The sequence below is a fragment of the Carassius auratus genome, chromosome 32 (genome assembly GCF_003368295.1).
Source record: "Carassius auratus strain Wakin chromosome 32, ASM336829v1, whole genome shotgun sequence".
NCBI lineage: Eukaryota > Metazoa > Chordata > Actinopteri > Cypriniformes > Cyprinidae > Carassius > Carassius auratus.
Window position 1 is genome coordinate 1,616,575 of NC_039274.1, and position 23,452 is coordinate 1,640,026.

A 23,452-nucleotide genomic window follows, 5' to 3' on the forward strand; every position below is an offset into this window, starting at 1 on the left:
AGGAATCCAACCGTGAGCCCAGCATGTCCTGACATGACTCCTAAGTTCCATCTTCTGTGGAAATATAGTGGGAAGTTCCTGGAGTTCCTGCCAAATGCAGCAATTGATAAATGAACTGGAAAAAAATAAATAAATACAATATAAAAATGTTTTATTGAAACATTTTCCAATACCATTCACTCTCTCTGACATAGTCTCTCTAGAGACCGTCATTAGCTCAGCCAGGCCACTGTTTATACAATGGAATCACATTTGTACCCAAGGGAGCACATATGCCTTCAGTGGTATCTCCCTCTCCCAGGAGAGAAGGAGGCACCATCTGCTGGTAAGGCTACACCATTGTGTACAGAGATGGGGTAGAGCTTATGGTGGGATGGAGCAATTTAATATTAGGCAATAGGTCTGCAAAAAAATTTAAAGGGACGGATGTCTGGTAAGGATTCTGAATTTAGTTATTTTAATAAAAATCCAGTGGTATAGGGGTAATTTACAAACTGAATTTTTAAAAATATTTTGGGTGAGACTGTATACTGCACGTAGGCCTTAAAGCAAAGTGCATTTTAGTTAGGCTAATGTATTAAACATTAAACTGACATCAAAATAAATGTATGTATTTGATTATTTTTGCAGTTGATCTAAATTCATACTGACTTTTAATTATCTGAGCTCATACATGTTTTATGTATAACAATTAAATAATAACAATCTAATTTTTATTAGATTATTCTAATCTGTAAAATGTTGATTAAAATATTTTTAAATGTAGCTTGAAGCATGCTTCATTCACTAATTGAAATGTCATGCCACCTACCCATATGGTATCCTTGGGATGTTGATATACTTGATTAAGTGGTTGTGAGGAGTTTATTTCTCAAATGATAGGCCTACATAAAAGAAGTGCCAATGGGATGAAAAAAGCCTGATGTGATACAGGCTACTAATATGTAGGCTACCAAAATAGCCACAATTGTTACTTACAATAATTACTTAAATTGAGGTCTGATAAGGAGATATCCTTCCAAATGAAGCTTAAATCGTTTTGTTTAATCTTGCTTTGGGATAGATTTTTTTTATGTAAGTAGAGCGGCGTTCAATGTGTGTGCGGAGAGAGAGAGAGAGAGCGAGAGAGAGATCGAGAGAGCGCGCGCAGTGTAGACGCCGGTGGCTGGTTGTGGTGGTGGAAGTATTTTTGTGACTGAACATCAGAAGAGAGGAGGCGGATGATCCACCGGCTGGTCTGTGTAGGCTGAATGGAGGTCTATCCTCCCGTAAGTGAAAGGATGATGGAGGCTTGGCTTGACGACAACCTAGAGTTCGCACATTCTTATTTTGTACGAAAGGCTTCTCGGTAAGTTCCAAAGCACAGATTGCTAGTTCAGTTTAAAGTCCTGTAATGAGGCTGTACAGACTCCGCTTGCTTTAGCTGCGCAACGGAGCGATGCATGTTCTCATCATAGTTCAACTTTAACTTTAGCTGTTTTACTTTTTTGTTGTTTGTAAAGGAATGTGCCAATATATACTGCATTTTTTCGTTTGAACTCGGATGTAAACATAATTGGGAACTTGAACTCGTTGATTAAGGGAGGAATTATCTGAGACTGTGTGTAGCCTATTATTTCAAATTGTACGGGTGTTTTTATTTGACATATGCCGGTTATTCACATCATAGGCTTCCCACAGTTGATATATAGGCTACAACTATGATGTAGCCTATAGCCTACTCATTGCTCACACTGTATATGGCCAAATTTATTAGAACACTTGGCATATTTAAGAGGTTTATTGTTTGCTTAGAAAATTATATCTAGTAACGGTGAAATAACGAGGAAGAAGAACAGACATAGGCTAATAAATTATTAAATTATTAAAAATGCAACCTGGATTCATAAGAAAACAACTATTTTACAATTCTGAAATTTCATATGAATGTCTATGATTTGATTCATAAAAAGTGTAAGATAAAAAATTCAACTTATGTAATTAATGTAAACAGATTATACAAAAAACATATGAATTATAGGAATTCATACAAATTTGCCACCCATATTGCCAAAAAACAAAAGTAGTGTAGATTTAGATTGAGACTAAAAATTTTAAGTTAAGTTTTATTTGCTTTGAATCAATTATATTTAACTATAGTTATATTTAACTTTAACACCAGTCCAACTGTTTGTTTGTCTGTTTAATTGTTTATTAAATAATTTATTGCAACTGAAAAATAACCCATGCAAATCATAACTATTTTATTGTCTGGGATAAATTAAGACTGCTTAGCATGAGTAGCTTTAGATGGGGAAGTTACTAATTTTAGGAAATGGTTTGATGGTGTCTCTTCAAAGGGAATTTTATTTATTTAAACTATTCTAGCCAAGGACAATTTAGGTTGAGTCCATTGAGACTATGGTGGAGTTTGAATATCCTACCCGGATAAACAACATTTAATTGAAAACGTTTGTTATGGGCTATTTTAATGCTTTCACTGTAGTGTTAGTTTAATAAAAGCCAGTATGTCAGTGTTGTTTTGACAGATTTGGAAATAATCTATCAGCAAATGTTATGATTGTGAGTTGTTATATACTCCAGTGGTTTCCATTTGAGCTGCTAAATGCAATGTCCCATTCAACTATAAATGAAAACTTTAATAATGTAACCTTTGTTACAATTCATTATATAGATGGTTCCAACAAAATGCACATAAAACCTTGAAATGACTGGGGTGAACTGTGAAAATTCTCTATATTGCTGCTTTATCTTGCTAACCCAACTGTTGGTAGAAATAGATTTTCTAGATGAGTAGCAGACACTGTATAGGAGGAAGCCATATGGCAGTGGTAAGAATGGAAGTCCTACCTTTCAATTAAAATAGTCCTTTTATTGAGTCTGTTTACTGTATACAGGCATAGACACTAATTTGATCAGCCTGAAGGATGCAGGAACATTTATGAGGGCAGATTTTTAGAAGTTTACCTTGTTTGAGTGTTACTATACGAAATAGCTGCCTGGTTGCATTACCATGACAAATACCAAGTGACCTGACTTTGAGACTCATTAGGTATAATCAAATTGACCAAATCAGACTGGGTAATTACTGAGATTCAGTTTTGTATTTGTATTTGTGTGTGTGTGTGTGTGTGTTAAGAAACTGCTGAGCTAATGTTTTTGGTTATGTTTTTATTTTTAAGGGAAATGGTCAATGCTTGGTTTGCTGAGCGTGTCCACTCCATTCAGCCGTCTAGGGAAGGATCAAATGCCCCGACAGAACCTTTATCGGCCCTCCATCAAACTGATGCGCCATCTCCAAGTCCAGCTCCCTCCACCCCTACACGAAAGATCTCGGCATCGGAGTTTGATAGGCCGCTTCGCCCCATTGTTGTGAAAGACGCTGAGGGTTCGCTTACTTTTCTCAGTGACACAGAAAGGGTGCAGATGCCACTTCCTCCACCCCAGCGGCCTGGCTTTGGCAACAAGACAGATGAGGGTGGAGGTATTATGAATTCAGGAGTTCACGAATATGGGGACCGCTGTGCTCGTCTGCTGGAGCTTATACGTGATGTTTCAAGTCACTTGGACCTTACTGCCCTCTGCCACAAGATCTTCTTACACACTCATGAGTTGATCGCTGCAGATCGTTATTCGTTGTTCTTGGTTGGAGAGGATAGTTCAAACAGGAAGTTCCTGGTTAGCAGACTTTTTGATGTCGCAGAAGGATCCACTCTTGAGGAGGCTTCCAACAGTGGTATTCGCCTAGAATGGAACAAAGGAATTGTGGGATATGTGGCAGCCACCGGACAGCCTCTGAACATCAAGAATGCATATGAGGTGAGGCTTTGTGTGATTTCACCTGCTGTTTGCCATATCAGTGTTTTACTCCTTAAAGGGGACATGTGATGATTTTAAAAAGAACATTATTTTTTTTTTGTTATAATGAAATGTGTTTTTAGGTAAAATAAAAAAAAAACACATCATTTTCCATATACTGTACATTTTTGTTTCTCCTCTATGCCCCGTCTTCTGAAAAGTGTCGTTTTTTACAAAACTCATCGTTCTGAAAAGCGAGGTGTGCCCTGATTGGCCAGCTGTCCAGTCTGTTGTGATCGGACAAATGCCTCAAGCTTGTGATGGAAATGTTACGCCCCTCAACATACTGTGATGCTGTGTGTCCCGGCACGACAAGACAAAAACAATAAAAACCCATAACAAATGTGGCATTTGTTGCATCCAGTGGGGATATAAATACTGATTATAATGACTTACATTGTCTTATTATGCGTAGCATTGTGTATTGCGCTGCAATTGTGATCTGCTTAAAACTTGAAATTGAATCATCAGTGCAAATCCTTTACGTAGGTAAACATACTTACATACTGTGAGTCAGAAGTGCCTGAATGTCCTTGCAAATATGGAACTGCCCTACTTTATAGAAACAGACACCGGTTTCATGAATCTGCCTTATAGATAATAAAGCGAGAAGAATAGTTTGCGTATTTGGCGTGCTGCCCAGGGAGAGGGCTCCAATCTTGGCAACGGCCCGAATTCGGAGTGCTCCCCCACCGGAATGGGTCGACGTTGAGGAGGCAGGGTGGTGAAGGGATGCTGAAAGACTAGAAATATTTATTATTGATTATTTATATCGGTTCTCTCTCGTGGTGGTTGGTTAGAGGATAGGATTACTGATGGTGAATTGGCCGCGTTGATTATCTTCATGTGGTTCTTTCTCGAGGTGGTTGATTGGATGGTGCGGTTATTGATAGTGAATTGATTGTCTTGATTATCTGCGCGTAAATTATCCTCCGTAAAATGCGTTGCACACATATTTGGGTTGAACTGTTCCGGAACAGTGTTGTAAATACAACTTATCCACTGATTTCTAGTTTCTAGTAGTTTCACTTTCACAACGAGAAACACAGCTTCTCCTTAGAAAATATTGGTTGTATACCAACAAAAATCATGAAAACAACTGAGCTCTTCTTGTAATAATGTTTGTTTGAAAGTTTATTTGTCCACATTGAAAAAAGTGCTACTAATCCAGTAAAAAATGATATCTGACATAATACACGCCCTTGTTTCTATTTTGAGGTATTTGTGTCTTAACAAGGTTTCTTCCATCAAATTTCATCAACACTCTTTGAACTTATTCTGACCCTGTGGATAGACACCCGACTGAATTTACATGCTTATATTAGTATGAGACACAGGATTTCAGACAACTATTTTATTAATGCATTCCCCTCTTATCTGATTCCTCTGTATTACCTTGTTATGTGCAGGAAACACCTTGGTTCCAGAGACTGAAATAAAATGTACTGCTTTTTAATACCCTCCTAACACTAATAAAGTCTTTCCTTAGAAACGCAATTTAGGCTGTGTCTCTTAAGGCCTTTGATTAGATTTAAATGTTGTTATGCAATTCAGTCGCTAACCAACAGTTTGTATAATAATAGCAGGTATTTTTAGCTCTTTGTAATTTAGTTTAATTGTGCTTCACTGCATTCTACAGAGAAAGGGAAAAGGTAAAAGACGTAAAGAGAAAGATAGTGAGACAGAGAAAAAAAAAAAAATGAAGATCTTAATCTTTATCAGGATATCTTATAACACTAAAATTAAGATCAAGGTCAATCCTTAATCATGTTTGGAATGAAATATAAGTGTTTAATGACCCTCGGAGACGTTTACTTCATATAAACATTCAAAGAATAGTTCAGCAGTCACCACTATCACCATTTAAAACATCATGCTAAAGTTTTCAGAACAGGGTAAAATTAAGAAAGAACAATAGGTACTCATGGTCCCATTTAACATAATCTGTCAACATATTTGTTTACTTGAAGTATGTCATTTCTGTGCTGGTAACGGTCCCAAACTGAACTGCAGTTGCTTGAGTGTTGCAGGACACCCCCAGACATACAAAGTTGGAAATCTGCCATCTGTGCTCAGGGACACAGTTGTTTCTGAACCACAAGAAATGAAGAATAAAATGATGTCGTGACAGTGCTGATAAGATGGTGATATCACAACAACAGACACAAAGTCCCAGGGCATTCTAACCAAGCATTCACACCAAACTCTGCGGTTTGAGCCGTCAAACAGAGCTCAACACTGAATAAACAAATGCAATATATATATATATATATATATATATATATATATATATATATATATATATATATATATATATATATATATATGTATATATATGTCTAGGTTACATTTCTAGGCTGCATAAGAAGATAAATAATGAATTGAATTATTTTCAAAAACTACCCGTCTACATATTGCAAGCAAGTCATAATAAATTAGAATGCTGGATAAATGGGAATTGTTGTTGATTTTTTTTTTCCTTCAGGATCCACGTTTTAATGCAGAAGTGGACCAAATTACAGGATATAAGACGCAGAGCATCTTATGTTTGCCCATCAAAAACCACAGAGAAGAAGTGAGTGATGAATTTAAACATCAAAAAGTCTGATCTGCTATACAGTATTTGCAACATGTATTATCAAAACTTGAATACTGTATCTTATTAATGCTTAAAGGTTGTTGGAGTAGCGCAAGCAATCAATAAAAGGTGTGGAGAGAACAGTGCCTTCACAGAACAGGATGAGAGGGTGAAAACTTTTGCACATTTAGTATATAGTTATTTCATAGTTTCTGTCATTTTATTATTATATGTTTCTTTTTCATGTCAACAGGACTTTTCTTCATACCTGGCTTTCTCTGGCATAGTGCTACATAACGCACAGCTCTATGAGACATCACAGCTGGAGAACAGGCGAAACCAGGTATTTTTCCACATTTTTAGTAAGAATTAATTTTGTATAGGTGCGATCAAACAGTAACTTGGCTACAAGCAGTGATCATTTTTTGTGTTGTTTTGCAGGTGTTGTTGGATCTGGCTAGCCTGATCTTTGAGGAGCAGCAGTCTTTGGAGGTCTTACTGAGGAAAACTGTGGCCACTATCTTGTCTTTCATGCAGACCCAAGAATGCACAATCTTCATTTCTGACAGGGAAACAGCTGTAAGACCAAAAATATTGTACCACATTTATTTCACTAAAACTTCACAAAAAAAAAATCTGTATGATCATAAAATTTGGGAATATCAAGCAAGTTTTCCATTTCTTTGGTGCCACCTAAACATTTGCTATCCAAAATATCCCTTTAGAATGATTGAAAATATTTAAACTTGGGCTTCAAACAGCATGCCTTTTTGAGATAAAACATTTTTGAAGGAAATACCAGTGCTTGCAAAGCAGCAAAACACCAATGTTTGACAAGTTTTCTCTAGGTTAGCTTAGTTTTTTGGCTTTTTGCTGCATCACATGATCCTTAAACTTGGCTGTGGCAATCAGCTCTTGTTTTATGTCAGCAGTGCACAATCATTTAACATGATACTTTATTAGCAGCATAGAGGCGGCTATAGATAAACAGATGCAAAAAGGACAACACCAGTCACAATTCAGAATGTAAAAAATGTTGCCTGTTTTTTTTCAAAGCAACTTACATTGCATTTAATCCATGCAGTTTAGGAATCAAACCAAATACTTTGGTGTTGATGGCACCACACTGTACTGTTTGAGTTATAGGAATACTCAATCAGATATTTGTATGAAAGTCTTACAATGATGTCATTGTTAAGGCCCTTTCACAACAACATTATATTCAAATTAAGCTTGAGCTGAGGAAAAACAAACAAAAACTGAATAAAAAGAAGAGGAAATTCAACACATTGCTGCTTTCTAATTTAAACATTGTAATTATGAAAACATTATGTATTCCAGCAATATACACTTCTATTAACGGCAGAGGGAAATGTATAACATGAAAAGATTGGAAAAGCTTTCAGTGAATGCACAGAAGGGGTAGATGAATCAAGGTACAAAAAAGTATAAAAGAAACCCTATTTTAAACTGATGAATCCTCCTTTCCCACTGAGCAATCAGGGAAAGCTCTCATTCAGAAGTGGCCCACCTCACAGTGCATGCGTGTTTTTAGAAGGATGTACACTGACCGAATTTGAAATGTTCCCTGTATTCAGCTTTGCAAACAACCCAAAATAACTGTTCTACGAAGGAGCACCCAGAACACAAAGTAATTTGTTAGGTTGGTTTATAAGTATTTAGCTTCATGTGTGAAAGCCTAATTGTCTGATTTAAAAAATAAAATAAAAACATTTTCTATTACATATTGAGGTAGAATAGTTAATATGAATGTGGCCAGTTAAGCCACACAAAAACTATTCCTTTTAAAGTAGTTCTTCTAAGACACCTGGCTGAATTTGAGAGGGCCAGACTTTTATATCCACTACAATGTATTTGGAGCCATTTGGTTAAAAGTTAAAGTTAGTAATAAGAAAACTCTAGCATCATAGTCTTGTGGGAGTGTATTTACTTTTCGGGCGACCTGAGTTCCAGCTTGTGGTCGTTTCCTGATCCCATTCCCCTCTCTTTTCTTCTTTGTTTTCTCCTAACTGGTTTCTTTAACTGTCCTTTCTAAGCAAAGGCAAAAATCTTTGTTTAGTATTTAATTTGTAAAAACAACACTAATACATGCCAGATACAAAGGAACTAGATTCTACATCCACATGTTTAGGTTGTCTAGATAGGTGAGTTGTTATGATGAAGGTGATATCACAGAGAAGGACTTCTGTTTCTGAGATGTGTATCATAATTCAGAGGTCATTTGTTGACCCAGAAAACTAGATCTGCATACTTTTTTCTTCATAGGAAAATCTCTGGCTTTCTTCATCTTGACACAAAGTTTTTTGTACCTTTTTTGTAGTAGCTTGTTAATTTGATGAAATCATTTTCCTGGTCACAGTCATAGTGAGTGTTACGGAAAGAGATTAACCATTGTGGAAAACTGAGGTGTACTTCCTAACTCAGGCAGGTTTCACCTCTTGAACTGTATTCGAAATGCGCCATATTTTATTCAGACATTGTCCTCCTAGTGTCTTCAAATTTGGAAAGACCAGCTATTGCAAGAGAAAGACAAGTTTGTCATCAAACTCATATTCATCGTCTGTTATGTGGTCTGGAATGTGGAAATTAACTTACAATTTATTGCATTTCTCCTTGTTCATTGCACAGGTCCATTGTGAACGGTTGGTTTTGACTGCTTGCAGAATGCTTTTTGCAGTGAACCATGCTACATAACTATTTACTTGTCACGAGTGGAAAATTCTAACCCTTCCAGAAATTTACAAACACAGGCACATTAAACTATGTGACTGCAGATATTCAATGTTAAGTTTACACAGGCAGCCAGACACTAATAGCATTAAAAAGCCTCAGAAATACTGGCTTACCTCTGTGTTAAACCTCCTCAGAGTTTACCTCTGTGAGTGAACTGCAGAGTAAGTAATTACTGTTCTGCTTATGTTACAGAACACATTCTCCAGTGTGTTTCACATGGAATATGAGGAGCTTGCAGGATCTGTGGACTCAAACAGGTGGGGTTATCATAAAAAAAGAAGCTTATGTAATGCAAAACAAAGTCCCTCAGTTTGTAAAAAAAAAAAAATTTTTTTATAGTAATACATTTTTTTTCTGCACAATAAATGTTAAAATGTAAAAAAATCTTGTAGCTTACTACTTTGTAAAAAAGAAATGAAATGCTGTTTTGTTAACAGTACAGTGTTGAAAAAGGTTATTGTCTAGTATGCAAAGACCTTAAAAAAATTCACATTTATCTTGTGCATCGCATAGACATAACATAAATCTATATAGCTACAGTTTATTGTGAATAGATTATTGCAATATGAAAATCTAGAACATAGCTTTGACATTGAGATATGTTAGGAATGTTTTTCTCCGTGTTGTTTTTTTTTTTTTTTTTTTTTTACCACATTAGCCTTACACTTGCAGACATTGGGCCCTATTTTAACGATCTGAAACGCAAGTGTCAAAGCGCAAAGCGCAAGTAAGTTTGTGGGCGGGTCTCGGCGCTGTTGCTATTTTCCCGGCGGGATAAATGGCTCTTGCGCCCGGCGCAAATCTAAAATGGGTTGGTCTGAAGTAGCTTCATTATTCATAGGTGTGGTTTGGGCGTAACGTGAAATAAACCAATCAGAGCGTCATCCAACATTCCCTTTAAAAGCAGGTGCGCAAGTTCCATTATGGATTGCTATTATTATGGCGTATTTACCAGGCGCACGCCAGGAGCGGTTCACAGCCGAGGAGACTGATGTTCTTGTAAGAGCAGTGAAAGACAGAGAAGTTGTGTTGTATGGCGATGGGAGAAACCCACCCAAAATAGCGTCGGTTAAACAGGCGTGGGAGGAAATAGCCACAATTGTTTCATCGATTTTTTTTCCTGGTTCTTGACGGACAAACCAATTTGTCAGATGTCCTTATATACATATATGACCTCAAACAGGTCTGATCCTTAATTACTACAATTAGCCTGAATAATTTGTAAGCTAGATTTATGCCTATTTTTTCACATCTTCGTGGCACACCACAATGATTTCCGTCATCTCATGTGTTAATATTTTTTTAGTGTAACAATTTATGATTTGCAAAAATAACTGTTACATCTGTGTAGATTACATGAGCAAAGTGTATGCGCGTTGTGCACGCTATACATTATGGTCAAGCATGCGCCCTTAAAATAGCATAATGAACAACGCGCAACGCGCCACTGACTTTAGACTAGGTTTTTTCTGGTCAGTGGCGCAATTGTTTAATGGAACAGCAAAATAGCACCAGGGATTGTTTGCGCCGGAACACGCCTCCTTTTTTGCGCTGAACCGCCCAGGGAGCGCAAGTTCATTCACTAGTTTAGCGACGTGCTTCTGTGGAGGGAAAAGCGCGCTTTGCGCGGGTGCAAAATAGGAATGACACATGCGTGGGTGTGCAAAGTCAATTGCGCTGGGTGCAAGATAGGGCCCATTGTGGTATTTGAAATATTTAATCTAAGTGCATTTTTAAGGAGTTATTGACTAGTGTGCCAAGCTTAAGAAAGTATGTGGCTTAGGTTCCCTGCTGGAAACCTAATTATTCCTGGGTATTGGTAAAAATTATTTTCCAGATTATTTCTGGTCTTCTTTGACAAATGTGTTTTGATGAAACAAGATGAAAGTCTTGTCAGTAAACACAAGCTAGATAAAGTAGGTGTGGCTGTGTTGTTGTGGAGGTGGTCAGATGCAAATGTCTACTACAGTGTGACCTCAAAATATGGAGGAAGTGGAAAATTAGTAACTTTGGCAGCTTGGGTTCAACAAATGTTCTCTTTGTATGAGGCGTAAAATTGTGAGTGTGACGAGGGGGGCGGGGCCGAGAGCCGTGGGAACGGAGCGAGGCCGATGGAGTGAGCTCTCGGCCCCGCCCCCCTCGTCACAGTGAGGTTTAAAACTTACTATATTTTTATTATCGGTATATCAACTCATACTAATGCCATAGAGGTTAGGAAAAACATTAGAATAGGTAAACTGAGACAGAAATGTTATTTTGGGTGAACTATTCCTTTAGAATGGTTTCCATTTCAAAAAACCTTTTGCTAATTTTTTTATTACCATCATTTTATTAGCAACACTGCACATCAGATCAGATACATTTTAATTACCTGTAGTGTAGTTATCAGCAGGAGTGCTTAAACTTTTTTTCTATCTTTTACAGAGAATGTGATCTCAACAAGATTAACTATATTTATGCCCAGTATGTGAAGAACACTATGGAGCCACTGAACATTGCAGATGTCACTAAAGACCAGCGATTTCCATGGACAGTAAGTACACAGTGGAAAGCTGGACAGGGAAGTGAGTTGGCATAGGGTCATCCCACTCTGGGATCCTGATGTTCCTGGGATTTACCAGAGCTCTTATTCATTCAGACATCCACCTCCCCCATTTTGTGCTATGCACTGTCAATTTTCCCAAAGCTGCTTTAAACTGATTTTATTTGACATCTCTTTATTGCATTTCTTTTTAAAAGAGTGAAAATCTACAATCCTCAAATGGTCAAATCAAAAGTCTGCTGTGCAATCCAATAAGGAATGGGAAGAAAGACAAAGTGATAGGTATGTCTGTTTTTTATATTTCATTTTATACAATCTGAGCTATCAGTCAAAATTGCTGATGCTGAATATTTTATGATCAATTTTTAACATTTTAAAAAGTCATTATTAGTGGTTCTTACTAAAACAAACATTCATATTACAATTGCTCGTATGAAAAAAAAACTTTAATCCTAATGTCATGCACTCAATTTCACACCAGTAAATAATAACTCAGATTGTGTGGCTTTTTGTGTAGAAGTGTGATTCAGTAGGTTACAATTAAGATTTATACCTGATAGAAAAATAACACAATAAATCTCAATTTACATGGAAGAAGTGGTGCTGGTCAAATACAAGTGCACAGTATTAACCTGATAATGAAAGTCAAAATTGATTGAAATAATTTAGGCTGTCATTTTCTTTAGGGTTTGAATGGTTTATATCTTCTATTGTATGCTCCCTGAACAATTCAGGTTGAAAATAAATCCAATACTTTCTGTTTTATAATTAATTAATTTGTCTATTTTTATCAGTCTCTTCACGTATAATAGAGGTTAATTTATTGCTTTCATTTTTGGATCAAGGAGGTAAATTTATAAAGAAGCTCCTGGACACTTTTTCCGTGTAATAAAAGTAAATGGAGAATTCATCTGTCCAAAATTACCAAAAAGACAGAAAGGCAGAAATGTAATGTGTGTGTGGAGGTGGGGGCATGTTTTTGTGACATATCAGGACACAACTCTGTATAATGACATGGGTATGACACAGGTATTACAAGGAGAGGGTTACTTATGAGGACATAACCCATGTCCCCATTTTTCAAAACGCTTATAATTCATACAGAACGAGTTTTTTTTTTTTTTTTTTTTTGAGAAAGTAAAAATGCACAAAGTTTCCTGTGAGGGTTAGGTGTAGGGCAATAGAAAATATTGTTTGCAGAATATAAAAACCATTACGCCTATGGGATGTCCCCACTTTTCACAAAAACAAACGTGTGTGTGTGTGTGTATAGATAGATACATAGATAGATAGCACTAGGATGTCCATATGTGGACACATTATTCAAGTTGAAAAGGGATTATTTCATTATGTAATTATTGCCCTCTGTTTTTCTGTCATATGAATATATATATATATATATATAGAGAGAGAGAGAGAGAGAGAGAGAGAGAGAGAGAGACATACACACACACACACATACATATATATAATTATTTTTGTTTTTTTGCCTCTGAATGCAGGTGTCTGCCAGTTGGTCAATAAGATAGATGAAGCTTCGGGGGAAGTAAAAGCCTTTAATAGGAATGATGAGCAGTTTCTAGAGGCCTTTGCTATCTTTTGTGGGCTGGGGATCCAGAACACACAGATGTATGAGGCAGTGGAAAGAGCAATGGCCAAGCAAGAGGTCACACTTGAGGTGAGTGTAATTTTATTTGTTTAACAAATAAAAACAAAATGCTACAATAAAATAAATTATGGCAGCTAATAGCAGCATATTCCCTCAGTCAAATGTATGTTTTATCATTTTATTTTCCCCCAATTCGAAATTCGGATTTGGTCTAAAATACTCAGTATTAGTTTAATGTGACTGGTTGGGCACTGAGGGATGTCCTTACTTTGTGGGTGACGTACAGTATAGGCTGTTCAAGTGTGACATCACTGGATCTCTGAAAATAGGTCAGTTTTCCAGCTTATTTTTAATAATGCTCTTTTTGGACTGAGGAAGATTTTTTGAGTTAAAAGTTTTATACTATTTTAAACTCTTACTTTAAAAGATGTACGATTTTTACCTGATGCTACACATGATGCTCACGGCTGATATCCTTTCACTCTTTCACAGCTGTCACAGTCAGAAGTGCTGGTGGCAAGCTGTCTCCTGCAGCTGACACAATGGCTGCATTCCACATCAGGCGTCTCCTTTGTCCTAATCCTCACTTAACATCCTCCATCCCCCAGCACTGTATTCAAAAATATTAATAATAAAAAATGAAAAAAACACATGTAGCTGTTTTTAAAATTAAAAAAATAGTACACCGCTAAATAGTATGCACCATTGTCACATGATCTCAATTGTGTATGTTTTATCTGAATCCAGTTATTATCTCAGAATAAGGGTTATTTAGAAATGTTTTGTCCTTATCTTTTTTTTTTTTTTTTCAGTTCAGTCAAATCAAATCATGTTCTGGTTGTATATAGGATGCTCTGGCAAATGTAGTCCCAAATGCATACTTAAAATGTGCAATGTTTTGCAGTATACTTTCTATAAGCTAAACATATTCAAAACAAAACTTTGCAATCCCATTTACATAATGTAGCTGTGTGTGTGCATATTTTGCAGGTCCTCTCTTATCATGCCTCAGCTGCAGAGGAAGAGACACGAGCGCTCCAGGTAACTGCGGTAAATTACAATTTCTCATCATATCATATCATATCAAACTGTGCCACCATCATTTTGATTCTGTTATTCAAACCACAATGTTGTAAGGATTGCTTTTTCCATAAATATCAATTTATGAAAAATATTTTTCAAATCTGAAAACAGATTGGTTGAGCCATGCTTAAAGCCATTGCTACATGGTTAATATACACATACTGGCATACTATAATATACTCACAGTCACAGATGAAGTGAAACATGTTCACTGTGCAAAACCGATAGCAAATTGTTGTATAGCAACATTCTCTTTATGGAGTATACAGTATATTCTTGCTTGGGGAAGGATGGAACTTATTGAATTTGTTTAATAAAACAGTGTTTTAATGAATGTTTTTGTCCTTAAAAGAAGTTAGTTTAAAATTAGCAACCCAGATGAATGAATTATATTTTTAGTAGCACAAATTGGGAAAGAGATTTACTGCCAGGCAGGCCTGAGAATCAGTTTGCTTTCCTGCCTGAACATTTATTTCATATGTTGGAAAGTTTCATTCATTTAAGATATTAGCCCTATAGTTAGCAAGCTAGTAGTCTAGCCAGCTACTTTTCCAAAACAGTAACATATGTAACCCAATACCATCTGAAAGCTGAATAAATAAGCTTTCCACTGATATATAGTTTGTTAGGATAGGACAATATTTGGCTGAGATACAACTATTTAAATATCTGGAATCTGAGGGTCTAAATATTGAGAAAATCACCTTTAAAGTTGTCCAGGTGAGTTCTTAGCTATGCATATTACTAATCTAAAATTAAACTTTGATATATTTAGGTTAGGAAATTTACTAAATATCTTCATGGAACAGGATCTTTACTTAATATCCTAATAATTTTTGGCATAAAAAATAAAATCATCATTTTGACCCATACGGTGTATTTTTGGCTATTGATAAGAATATACCCCAGCGACTTAAGACTGGTTTTGTGGTCCAGGGTCACATATGTGTATCTTTGTAGCTCGACAGGCTGCTATTTTAAAGTAGTTTTCAGTGGTTTTGCCTATCAATTCCCAAACTCACATTGTATCACTTTTAAAATGCTTTGTTTTTTAGGGAAACTTCATATACATGCTAAAATTGCTGTCTTGCGTTTTTTTTTATTGCTTCAAATGAGTCTTATTCTACATCACATTTGTAAAGAAAACAGGAATTTCCTATCTTCAGACACCCACAGGGAATTTCCCAGAGAGCACAGGTTGCTTGGTTACAGCACTCTCAGTTGTCCATATGGAAATCCAGCTCTGGTTAGGCCTGTGAGAATAATCAGGCAATTAAGACATGGACAGAGGCAGAATTTCTGCTTCAACTGAGAGTCATTAGTTTGTTAATAACACCAATTACTCTTATGAAGTGAAGGTCAGCATGCAGATTTACCACTGTTTGCACAATTCTTTAGGCATGTAAAAACACCTAAACATATGCTTAATTTTGAGTATGGTGGAAAAAAATATTAATTACTAATATGTGTCTATTTTATAATTATTAATAACTGAATTGTAGTTAATCATAAACAGACAAAAAAGTATATGAAAATGGTGCCATCTCTGCAAGTAATTGTTCCAACAACAGGAGATAGGAGAAGAGACATTATTTATGGGCTCTGCATTATGCGATAAACCTGATGTTTTCAGCACAAGAATATAAATCAAGTGCACAGCTAAATGCTCATCCTGCACACTGCAATATGCTGATCGCAGCTCATTGATTATTTATACCCGACAGACAGTGATCTCTTTCCTTTCAGTTTTCGTTTTCTAGTAAGTGAGTGAATAAGTGTGATTTTTCAGATGTGTGTGTCTATGTGTGTCTGTGTGTGTTTTTGAGTTTTACGGTGTCATGTCAATATCTGTCTGTCCTAACTTCACAGGAGGCTACGATTCCCTCCGCTCAATCTCTCAGACTGTTGGACTTCAGCTTCAGTGATTTTGACCTGAAGGATGCTGAGACGACCCAAGCAACAATCCGCATGTTTGTGGACCTCAAGCTTGTGCAGAATTTTCAGATGAAGTACAAGGTACCTGCTTGGACTCTGTTGTTAAAGGGGTTATAGGATTTTTAAAGATCATTATTTTTTGTATTTGGTCTAACAGAATATGCTGACATGCTTTAATGTTCAAAAAACACATTATTTTTTAAATACTGTATATTATTGTAAGTCCTCTATGCCCCACCTCTCTTAAACAAGTCGTTTTTTACAAAGTCCCTCCTTCCGACATGTGCAGCCTGCTCTGATTGGTCAAATGATCCAGTTAATTGTTATTGGCCAAATGCAACGCTCCTTTCCTTAATCGTGATCTTCATCTTTTAAAAAAAAAAAATTAATAAAAGTTAATAATGTTCCTAGTTTTACCATCAGTTCAAGCCCGGAAGGGGAACAGAAGGACATGACAGATGCAGTACACAAGCCACGGTTAAGACAGCTTCCACTGTGTAACCTTGTCTCTCTCTCTGTCACACACGCGCGCACACACACACACACACACACATACGACACGCAAAACTCTGCATTTGAACATTGAATAGCAAATACATAAACTAATAACAAAACATATTTAAAGTAGCTGATTCAGAAGTGCCAGATTGTCATAGCAAAGTCAGAATTACCTCCTCTCCTTGGTTCACGAAATGGTCGTCCATAAAATGCTTTGCTGTTCTGTTGTAACTTGTAAGTAATCTTAAAGATTCCTAAATGCATCTACTTTCGGAAGGCCAAATAAAGTGCTTTTGCTTTCGCCTAGAAACACAAAGCATCTCCCTGATATGGCTGCTTTAACACTAACTGCGGTTACTGAAACCACTCCTTCTTTCTTTCCATAAACATTTGGGTGGCATTATGCAAATAGTTCCACATAGTAAGGTAGACATGTGGGGGCGTGTTTGAATGAGCTGAATTGGAATTTGAGTTAGAATTTAGTCTTTGCAACTTTATAGATCTTCTTCATGCACCAAGAGCTTGTAACACTCCAAAGAGAAAGAAAAATTTGAGATTGCATCATATGACCCCTTTAAGTTTATTTTATTTGTTAGTAGTTTATTAGAACTGTATATTAGTTCTTATTCTTTTTCGTAAGCCTCATTACTACACTAAAACTCATAATTGAAGACAAACACATTGGACAAGTTATGTCAAAACATGTTTTAATATGGTGCGGTGTGCTATTTCTTTTCTAAAAGATCAGACTTAGTATTTTCACTGGATGGTTAAATGGATGGAAAACAGATGAATAGACGTAAAGTGAAAATCATCAGCCATATATAGTAACCCAAATGTGAGAGACTTGGGCATTGGGGATGAGCTCATTTGACCTGGGTCAAGTAGAAACCACCTAGAAAGCACCCATAGCACTTTAATGAATGCATTATGGATTATATAACCCTTCTGAACTCCTTAAAAACTTTAGAACAACTTGGCAACCACTGACAAAAGCATTATGTCCTGTTGTATTTCTACTGAAAAAAAACTAAACAAAACAAAAAAACACCTCTGAATTCGTTACATTAGTATTACTGTTTCATTGTGTTTATTTTATAAACCCTTGCTAGATTTACTTTTAAACAATTTTCACTTTGACAATGCTAGTAAATTTAAAAAAGAATTATAAAGAAACTAACACGTTGATTTAAACATGCAATTTTTTATTATAAAGACAGAAAACTAAATTTTCTTGTAAAAAAAAACTACTCTAGTAATCTATTTTCAACTTAAAAATATATATATATATATATATATATATATATATATATATAATTATACGTTTTTTTAAACATATGTAATAACTATGTTTTAGAACATTTAACTATGTTCCTCATTATGCCTAACAATGCTCTTAGCTGTTCTTAAATCACTGCAAACCACTGATTAAGCCATGACACCTCAGCAATCAATTAACAGTAGTTCCTTTTACATGGACCCTACTAATCCGATTGTAATAGGACTAGAAGCACAGTCAGAATTTAAAAAATCACATGTAACGTATGTCAGTGGGACTGAATTGGCCATGTCTGACTAAAATTTCGATCGCATTGTAAGGGGTGGTTTATTGTTTTTATAATCCAAGTGAGAGGACATGTAAACACTTGATCAGATTGAAAACCAAAACTGGAAAGTACTGCGCATGTGCAGTGATGTAAAAATAGCATAATAATGTATAATGCACGGAACGAGCTGTCATTTCTGGTGGAAGAAGTATCATAAATGAGTGTTTTATCATCATAAAATTCCCCTTTCACTCAGCATCTGTGAAGGGGAGCAAGACAACGTCCCACCTGTCCTTGAGACCCTCATTAACAGATAGCTGGTTTTGGGTACAGGAAAGAGCACTTTTGCTGTTTTATAAAGTAAGCAGTACTGCACAACAGTTCATGTGCTGGTCATCACCTAATTATAACACAAAGTAGATGAATATCTTGTGGGCTTTTTAAAACAGTGTGTGACAACAGCGGGAAACGCATATTAATGTAGTATGCGCATGTCAAAAGATTTTATCTGATCAGAAGCTTGTAACATATTTTGACATTCTGCACTTTCCCAGGAGAAACAGACAAGAGATGAGAATCCGTTTTGCAAGCACCCAATGGGCTGTGGTTTGTTTCCTGCTGAGTTTCTCCACCCCTTGTCCGTGTGCAGGGTGGGTTGTCCCAGCAGTCTGCCGTTGACCTTTGCTCTTGAAGGGCTGCTCTTCCCCCATATATGGAGAAATCCTGTCCCGGTATAAAACCACCACCCCCAGGTCTCTTCCGAACATGGTAAACAGACTCTCCAAGCCTCTTCACTACGTAACAGGGTCCTACCAAGGTATAATCAAGTTTTGGTGAACGTTACTTCTGCCTCTTCGGACCATAGACCCATACCAACTCTCTAGCATTAAAATCACAACCCGTACAATGATGGTCATATGCCTGTTTTTGCTGAAAACCCACCTGCAAAGCCTAATGATGAGCAAACTCATGGGCTGACTGCAGCCAGTCCTGTAGCTGACTGGCATACACCAGTCCAGGCGAGGCTCTTGGTGAAATTGGAGGTTGATCCATCTACAGGGAAGATTTTTGCCTAGCATGAGGAGAGCCGGCATACATCCAGTGGTCTCCTGCACCACACTCTGACTTGTGAGCAAGACAACTGAAGATCCCAGTCTTTTTGTTTCTGGCTCACACGCAGGTCTGAACTCGTTTTAATGTTTTGTTTACTCCAAAATGTCCTACCCCTGGCTGCCCATGCATTGCTTCCAAAGCCAGGACTGGGTGACAGGTGACAGGACAGATGACAGGACTTTAGCACTACTATCTGCCACTTGATTACGTCCGTCACAGGTTCCATGAATCCTATCTGTAACCCTCCCAAATTCAATGCCAGGCCATCCCACATGGACCACAGCCACCTCACCATTGATCCAAAGGCCATGACCTCTTCCCACGTAGCCCCCCTTCCTGCTTCCACCCAGTTGATGACTACCTGAAGCTCGGGGTCCTTACACTGTTCAATGGCCCATGCTACTTTGTATCACATATCCAGCCTGTTGCTCACGTTGTGGGCAGGATGCTATACAGGTGTGCCTTAACCTGTCCGCATTCTGGTGACTCTCCCCCTTGCAATGCTCAGTGGTGAATTAAAACTCCTGCTAGAATTCTATCCACCATGACACCTGTCCCACTGGGTCCCGGAAAGCAACAGCCATGTAGAGAAGTATGATCTGTTTAGATCACAAAGTAAAGACCGCAGAGGTGATGTCTGAAATGGCTGGTTGCCTCCACCATGGCTAAAAGTTCAGGTCGGGTCACACAGTAATTATGTTCTGACTAGGGTCTGGGGTGGCCAAGTTTGGTGCATGACACAAAGCCTCCTTCAGGCTTTCAAAAGCCTGCTGCTATTCTTGCCCCCACTGGAACCACTGTGATTTATTTTGTTTACTCGTGGAGGGTAGTGGCAACAATTGTGAACCCAGGGATGAATTTCCAATAATACGATACTACTCCAAGGAAAGCCCACAACTGCCTAAGATGCATGTGACTGGCCAATCACGAACAGCTTCCATCTTCTGATCATCAGTGGCCACCCTGCGGCAATCAAAAAAGCTTTTTGCATCAGCTGCCACTTCTCTGGATGCAATTTCAGACCAGCCTTGGCTATCCTGGTCATGACAAGGTCGAGGCTGATTCAAATGTAACCCAAATAGAACAGGCATACCTTTCTTAGAATATCCTGGAGCACTCACTCCATCAGCCGCTCAAAGGTTGCTGGAGCATTGCACAGAACAAAGGACATGGGCTTGAATTGCCAGAGGTCTGTCCCTGTCATGAAGGCAGTCATCGTTCTTGCGTCAGCACTGAGGGGGACCTGCCAATACCCGCTACACAGATCTAGTGAAGAGAACCACCTGTAAGAGTCCTTAACAGTCACCTTATCTAGATGTCTGAAGTCAACGTAGAAACACCAGCAACCATCCTTCTTAGGGACCAATACAAATGGTGAAGTCAACAGACTTTCCGATGGTTCTATAATTCCTGAAGCCTTCATCTCTTCTAGGCAGTGATCTGCAGCCAACTGCCTTATGGGAGGTTATGCACGTTGCTGGATGGGTGGTGCATCCCCAGTGTCGATCCAATGCTGTACCAACCAACTTTGTCTACCCGACATCACTAGCTGAGATGGCAAAGATGTTATAATGGCGTTCCATCATTTGCCACATTTCTGCTTCTGGGGTTCCTCCAAACCCTCACTACTTCTTTCCCCAACAGACTTGCATTGAAACTGGGCTCTCCCCACCTTGACTGCAGTTCCAACTATCAAAGGCAGTAGGTGGTGGAATGGTGAAAATCCCAAGTGTAGAGCCAGAAAATGGTGTCTCTACAAAATGTAATGTTGGTGACAAAATGGAAGAGCTTGGACCTGGGATTCCCTTGGCATGTGAGCTAGGATTTGGAAGGCCCATGTAGCGTGACTGAGGACCCGGCCATATAGAATTAAAGTGAATGGGCACCGAACAATTTCCAGCTAGCATCAGGGTTGCTTCCCTCAAGTCCAAAACTACAGCTGCCTGGTGTAGGAAGTCAATACCAAAGAGACAACATTCCGGAATCTCAGCAGCCCTGTGTCCTGTACCTCACAGCAACCCATCAACATTGCTTTCTCACCCATGACAGTCACCAGATTAGATTGAGCTGTCTAAAGGACCCTTTTTGTCAATGAATAATCGTGACTGTAGAACCAGTATCCAACAAAGCATTCCACCATCCACTTTAGTCTCTATTGGCAGCACTCTACTGGAATAACCAAGTCAATAGACGATACACTAGGAGGTTTTGGAATGGCTGATGGGTCGAGAGCACCTCCCTCTACCCCGGGCCCTGTCCATTTCCCGATGGAGGCGTGGCCAAAGCCACATCCAGGGTAGCACATTCCCGGTGCAAATTATCTGTTTTTCCACAGCGTCAACAAATTAAAATATTATTAAGATTTTATTAATGTAATGTTACTTATGTTAAGTGTTATTTACAGTTTATTGATTTGATTTTATTAGAATAGCTGAATAGTTTTGTAAATTTGGAGCCAGAAGCAATCTGTTTGCTCAATTATAAATAAATGCTGCAAATAATTCTGTGGAAGCCATTCAGTAAACCCTCATAAAGAAGAAAATAAAGAGCAGTCCTCTTTCTCCTGCAGTTTGAACTCTAATTGATATCAGGTTCATATCAGGTTCAGCTGACTATTAAAGCAAAACATCAAGCTTCACTCTGTGTTTGATCGGCTGCAACAAGCTCCTTTTATGGCCTTTATTGTTAGGAGAGGTATCTTCCTGGCAGGACATGAAGTCTCCCTTTTTTATTGGTTTTCAGGGTGTGACTTACCCCTGACTGAGTGAATGAAAGCAGGTCGAATAGAGGCCACCACATTACAGAGCCATGATCAATCACAGGCTCCTCTGATAATATACATATCACATGTCAACAGAACATAGCACACAGGCATACATTACACCAGACTGACATTTTATTGGAGAAATTAATCATGTTAACTGTGGGAAGTTGACTTAGTGTTTCAGGACCCAGTAAATTATTAGTACAAATTGTCTCTAGTCAAACTTTACATGTTTTGAACCTAAATAAATGAATGGCATTTTTGACCAAGAATGTCAGTGACACTCACTTAATATGAATGCACCAGTCATCAGTGGCCTAGAAAAAGAGGTTTTGTTGAGATCACCTGAATTTATCTGCTAATGATTCTATCTAACTCTTATATTTTTGGATGCTTTCAGTTTCAGAGTAAATTAATCTTTGTTTTTAAATACGTTTGTGAATAATCTTTTTTTAGAAAAGGGTGTTTAAGCAAAAAAAAAATTACATTTATTCAATAAAATATTGGGTTTCTAGTTAACATGAAATTGCAACCTATGAGACTTTATTATTCACAACCCATTTATATTGTGACTAGACATCCTACAATAAACAAAATGGTTAAGCAAAACTTTATTATATCCATTGATAATTGATTTGAAATGTGAAATGTTGGCGTTACATACAAGAATGAAGGAACACTTAAATGTGACTTTGTGAAAACAGATATAGATCAAATTTAGATATAGATCAAAATTAACCCAAAGTCTATGTGGTCTTACTTTTAGTTGAAAGATTAACATGCACTGCTGGATTATGCATGCACTATAAGGAATATGTATTTAAAAAGTGAATGGGGCTATTTCTTTCTGATTTCAGATACTACATTAATTAGAAGAGTTATAGTCCAAACCCCACCTTAACATCCTATTTCATTCAGAGTGATTTAATTTAAATCAATTTTAAAATCAAAGTAATTACCTTTACATTTTAAGGACAAAACTGTCATTTTGTCTTGCTTCTATCTATAGAGCGCTGCACTGATGACATATTTTTGTAGGCCAGCCCAAAAGTATTACATTGGTTTCCTTGACAGGACTTTTCAGTTGCCTTTTGGATTATTACAGAAAATAAGGTCCGTGAGCAACAAAAGTGCATTCTTCATAGAGGTTTGTTTTCATTATGATAGTGTT

The 23,452-nt window shown here is 37.4% G+C and overlaps 1 protein-coding gene across 2 annotated transcripts in view; it reads left to right on the top strand.

The window, feature by feature from the left end:
* Nucleotides 1-1,143: 1,143 nt before the first annotated feature.
* Nucleotides 1,144-23,452, top strand: part of LOC113051298 (cGMP-specific 3',5'-cyclic phosphodiesterase-like) — a 29,473-nt gene continuing 7,164 nt past the window's right edge. The window contains exons 1-12 of one of the 2 annotated variants that reach the window (XM_026214906.1): nt 1,144-1,348; nt 3,183-3,819; nt 6,344-6,433; nt 6,534-6,605; nt 6,690-6,779; nt 6,878-7,015; nt 9,383-9,447; nt 11,615-11,723; nt 11,930-12,014; nt 13,235-13,410; nt 14,332-14,391; nt 16,294-16,440. In XM_026214906.1, the coding sequence (XP_026070691.1) occupies nt 1,251-1,348; nt 3,183-3,819; nt 6,344-6,433; nt 6,534-6,605; nt 6,690-6,779; nt 6,878-7,015; nt 9,383-9,447; nt 11,615-11,723; nt 11,930-12,014; nt 13,235-13,410; nt 14,332-14,391; nt 16,294-16,440 (1,767 nt within the window). In that variant the 5' untranslated portion in view covers nt 1,144-1,250. The remainder of the gene's footprint in view (nt 1,349-3,182; nt 3,820-6,343; nt 6,434-6,533; nt 6,606-6,689; nt 6,780-6,877; nt 7,016-9,382; nt 9,448-11,614; nt 11,724-11,929; nt 12,015-13,234; nt 13,411-14,331; nt 14,392-16,293; nt 16,441-23,452) is intronic. The other variant, XM_026214907.1, reaches the window with a different exon arrangement.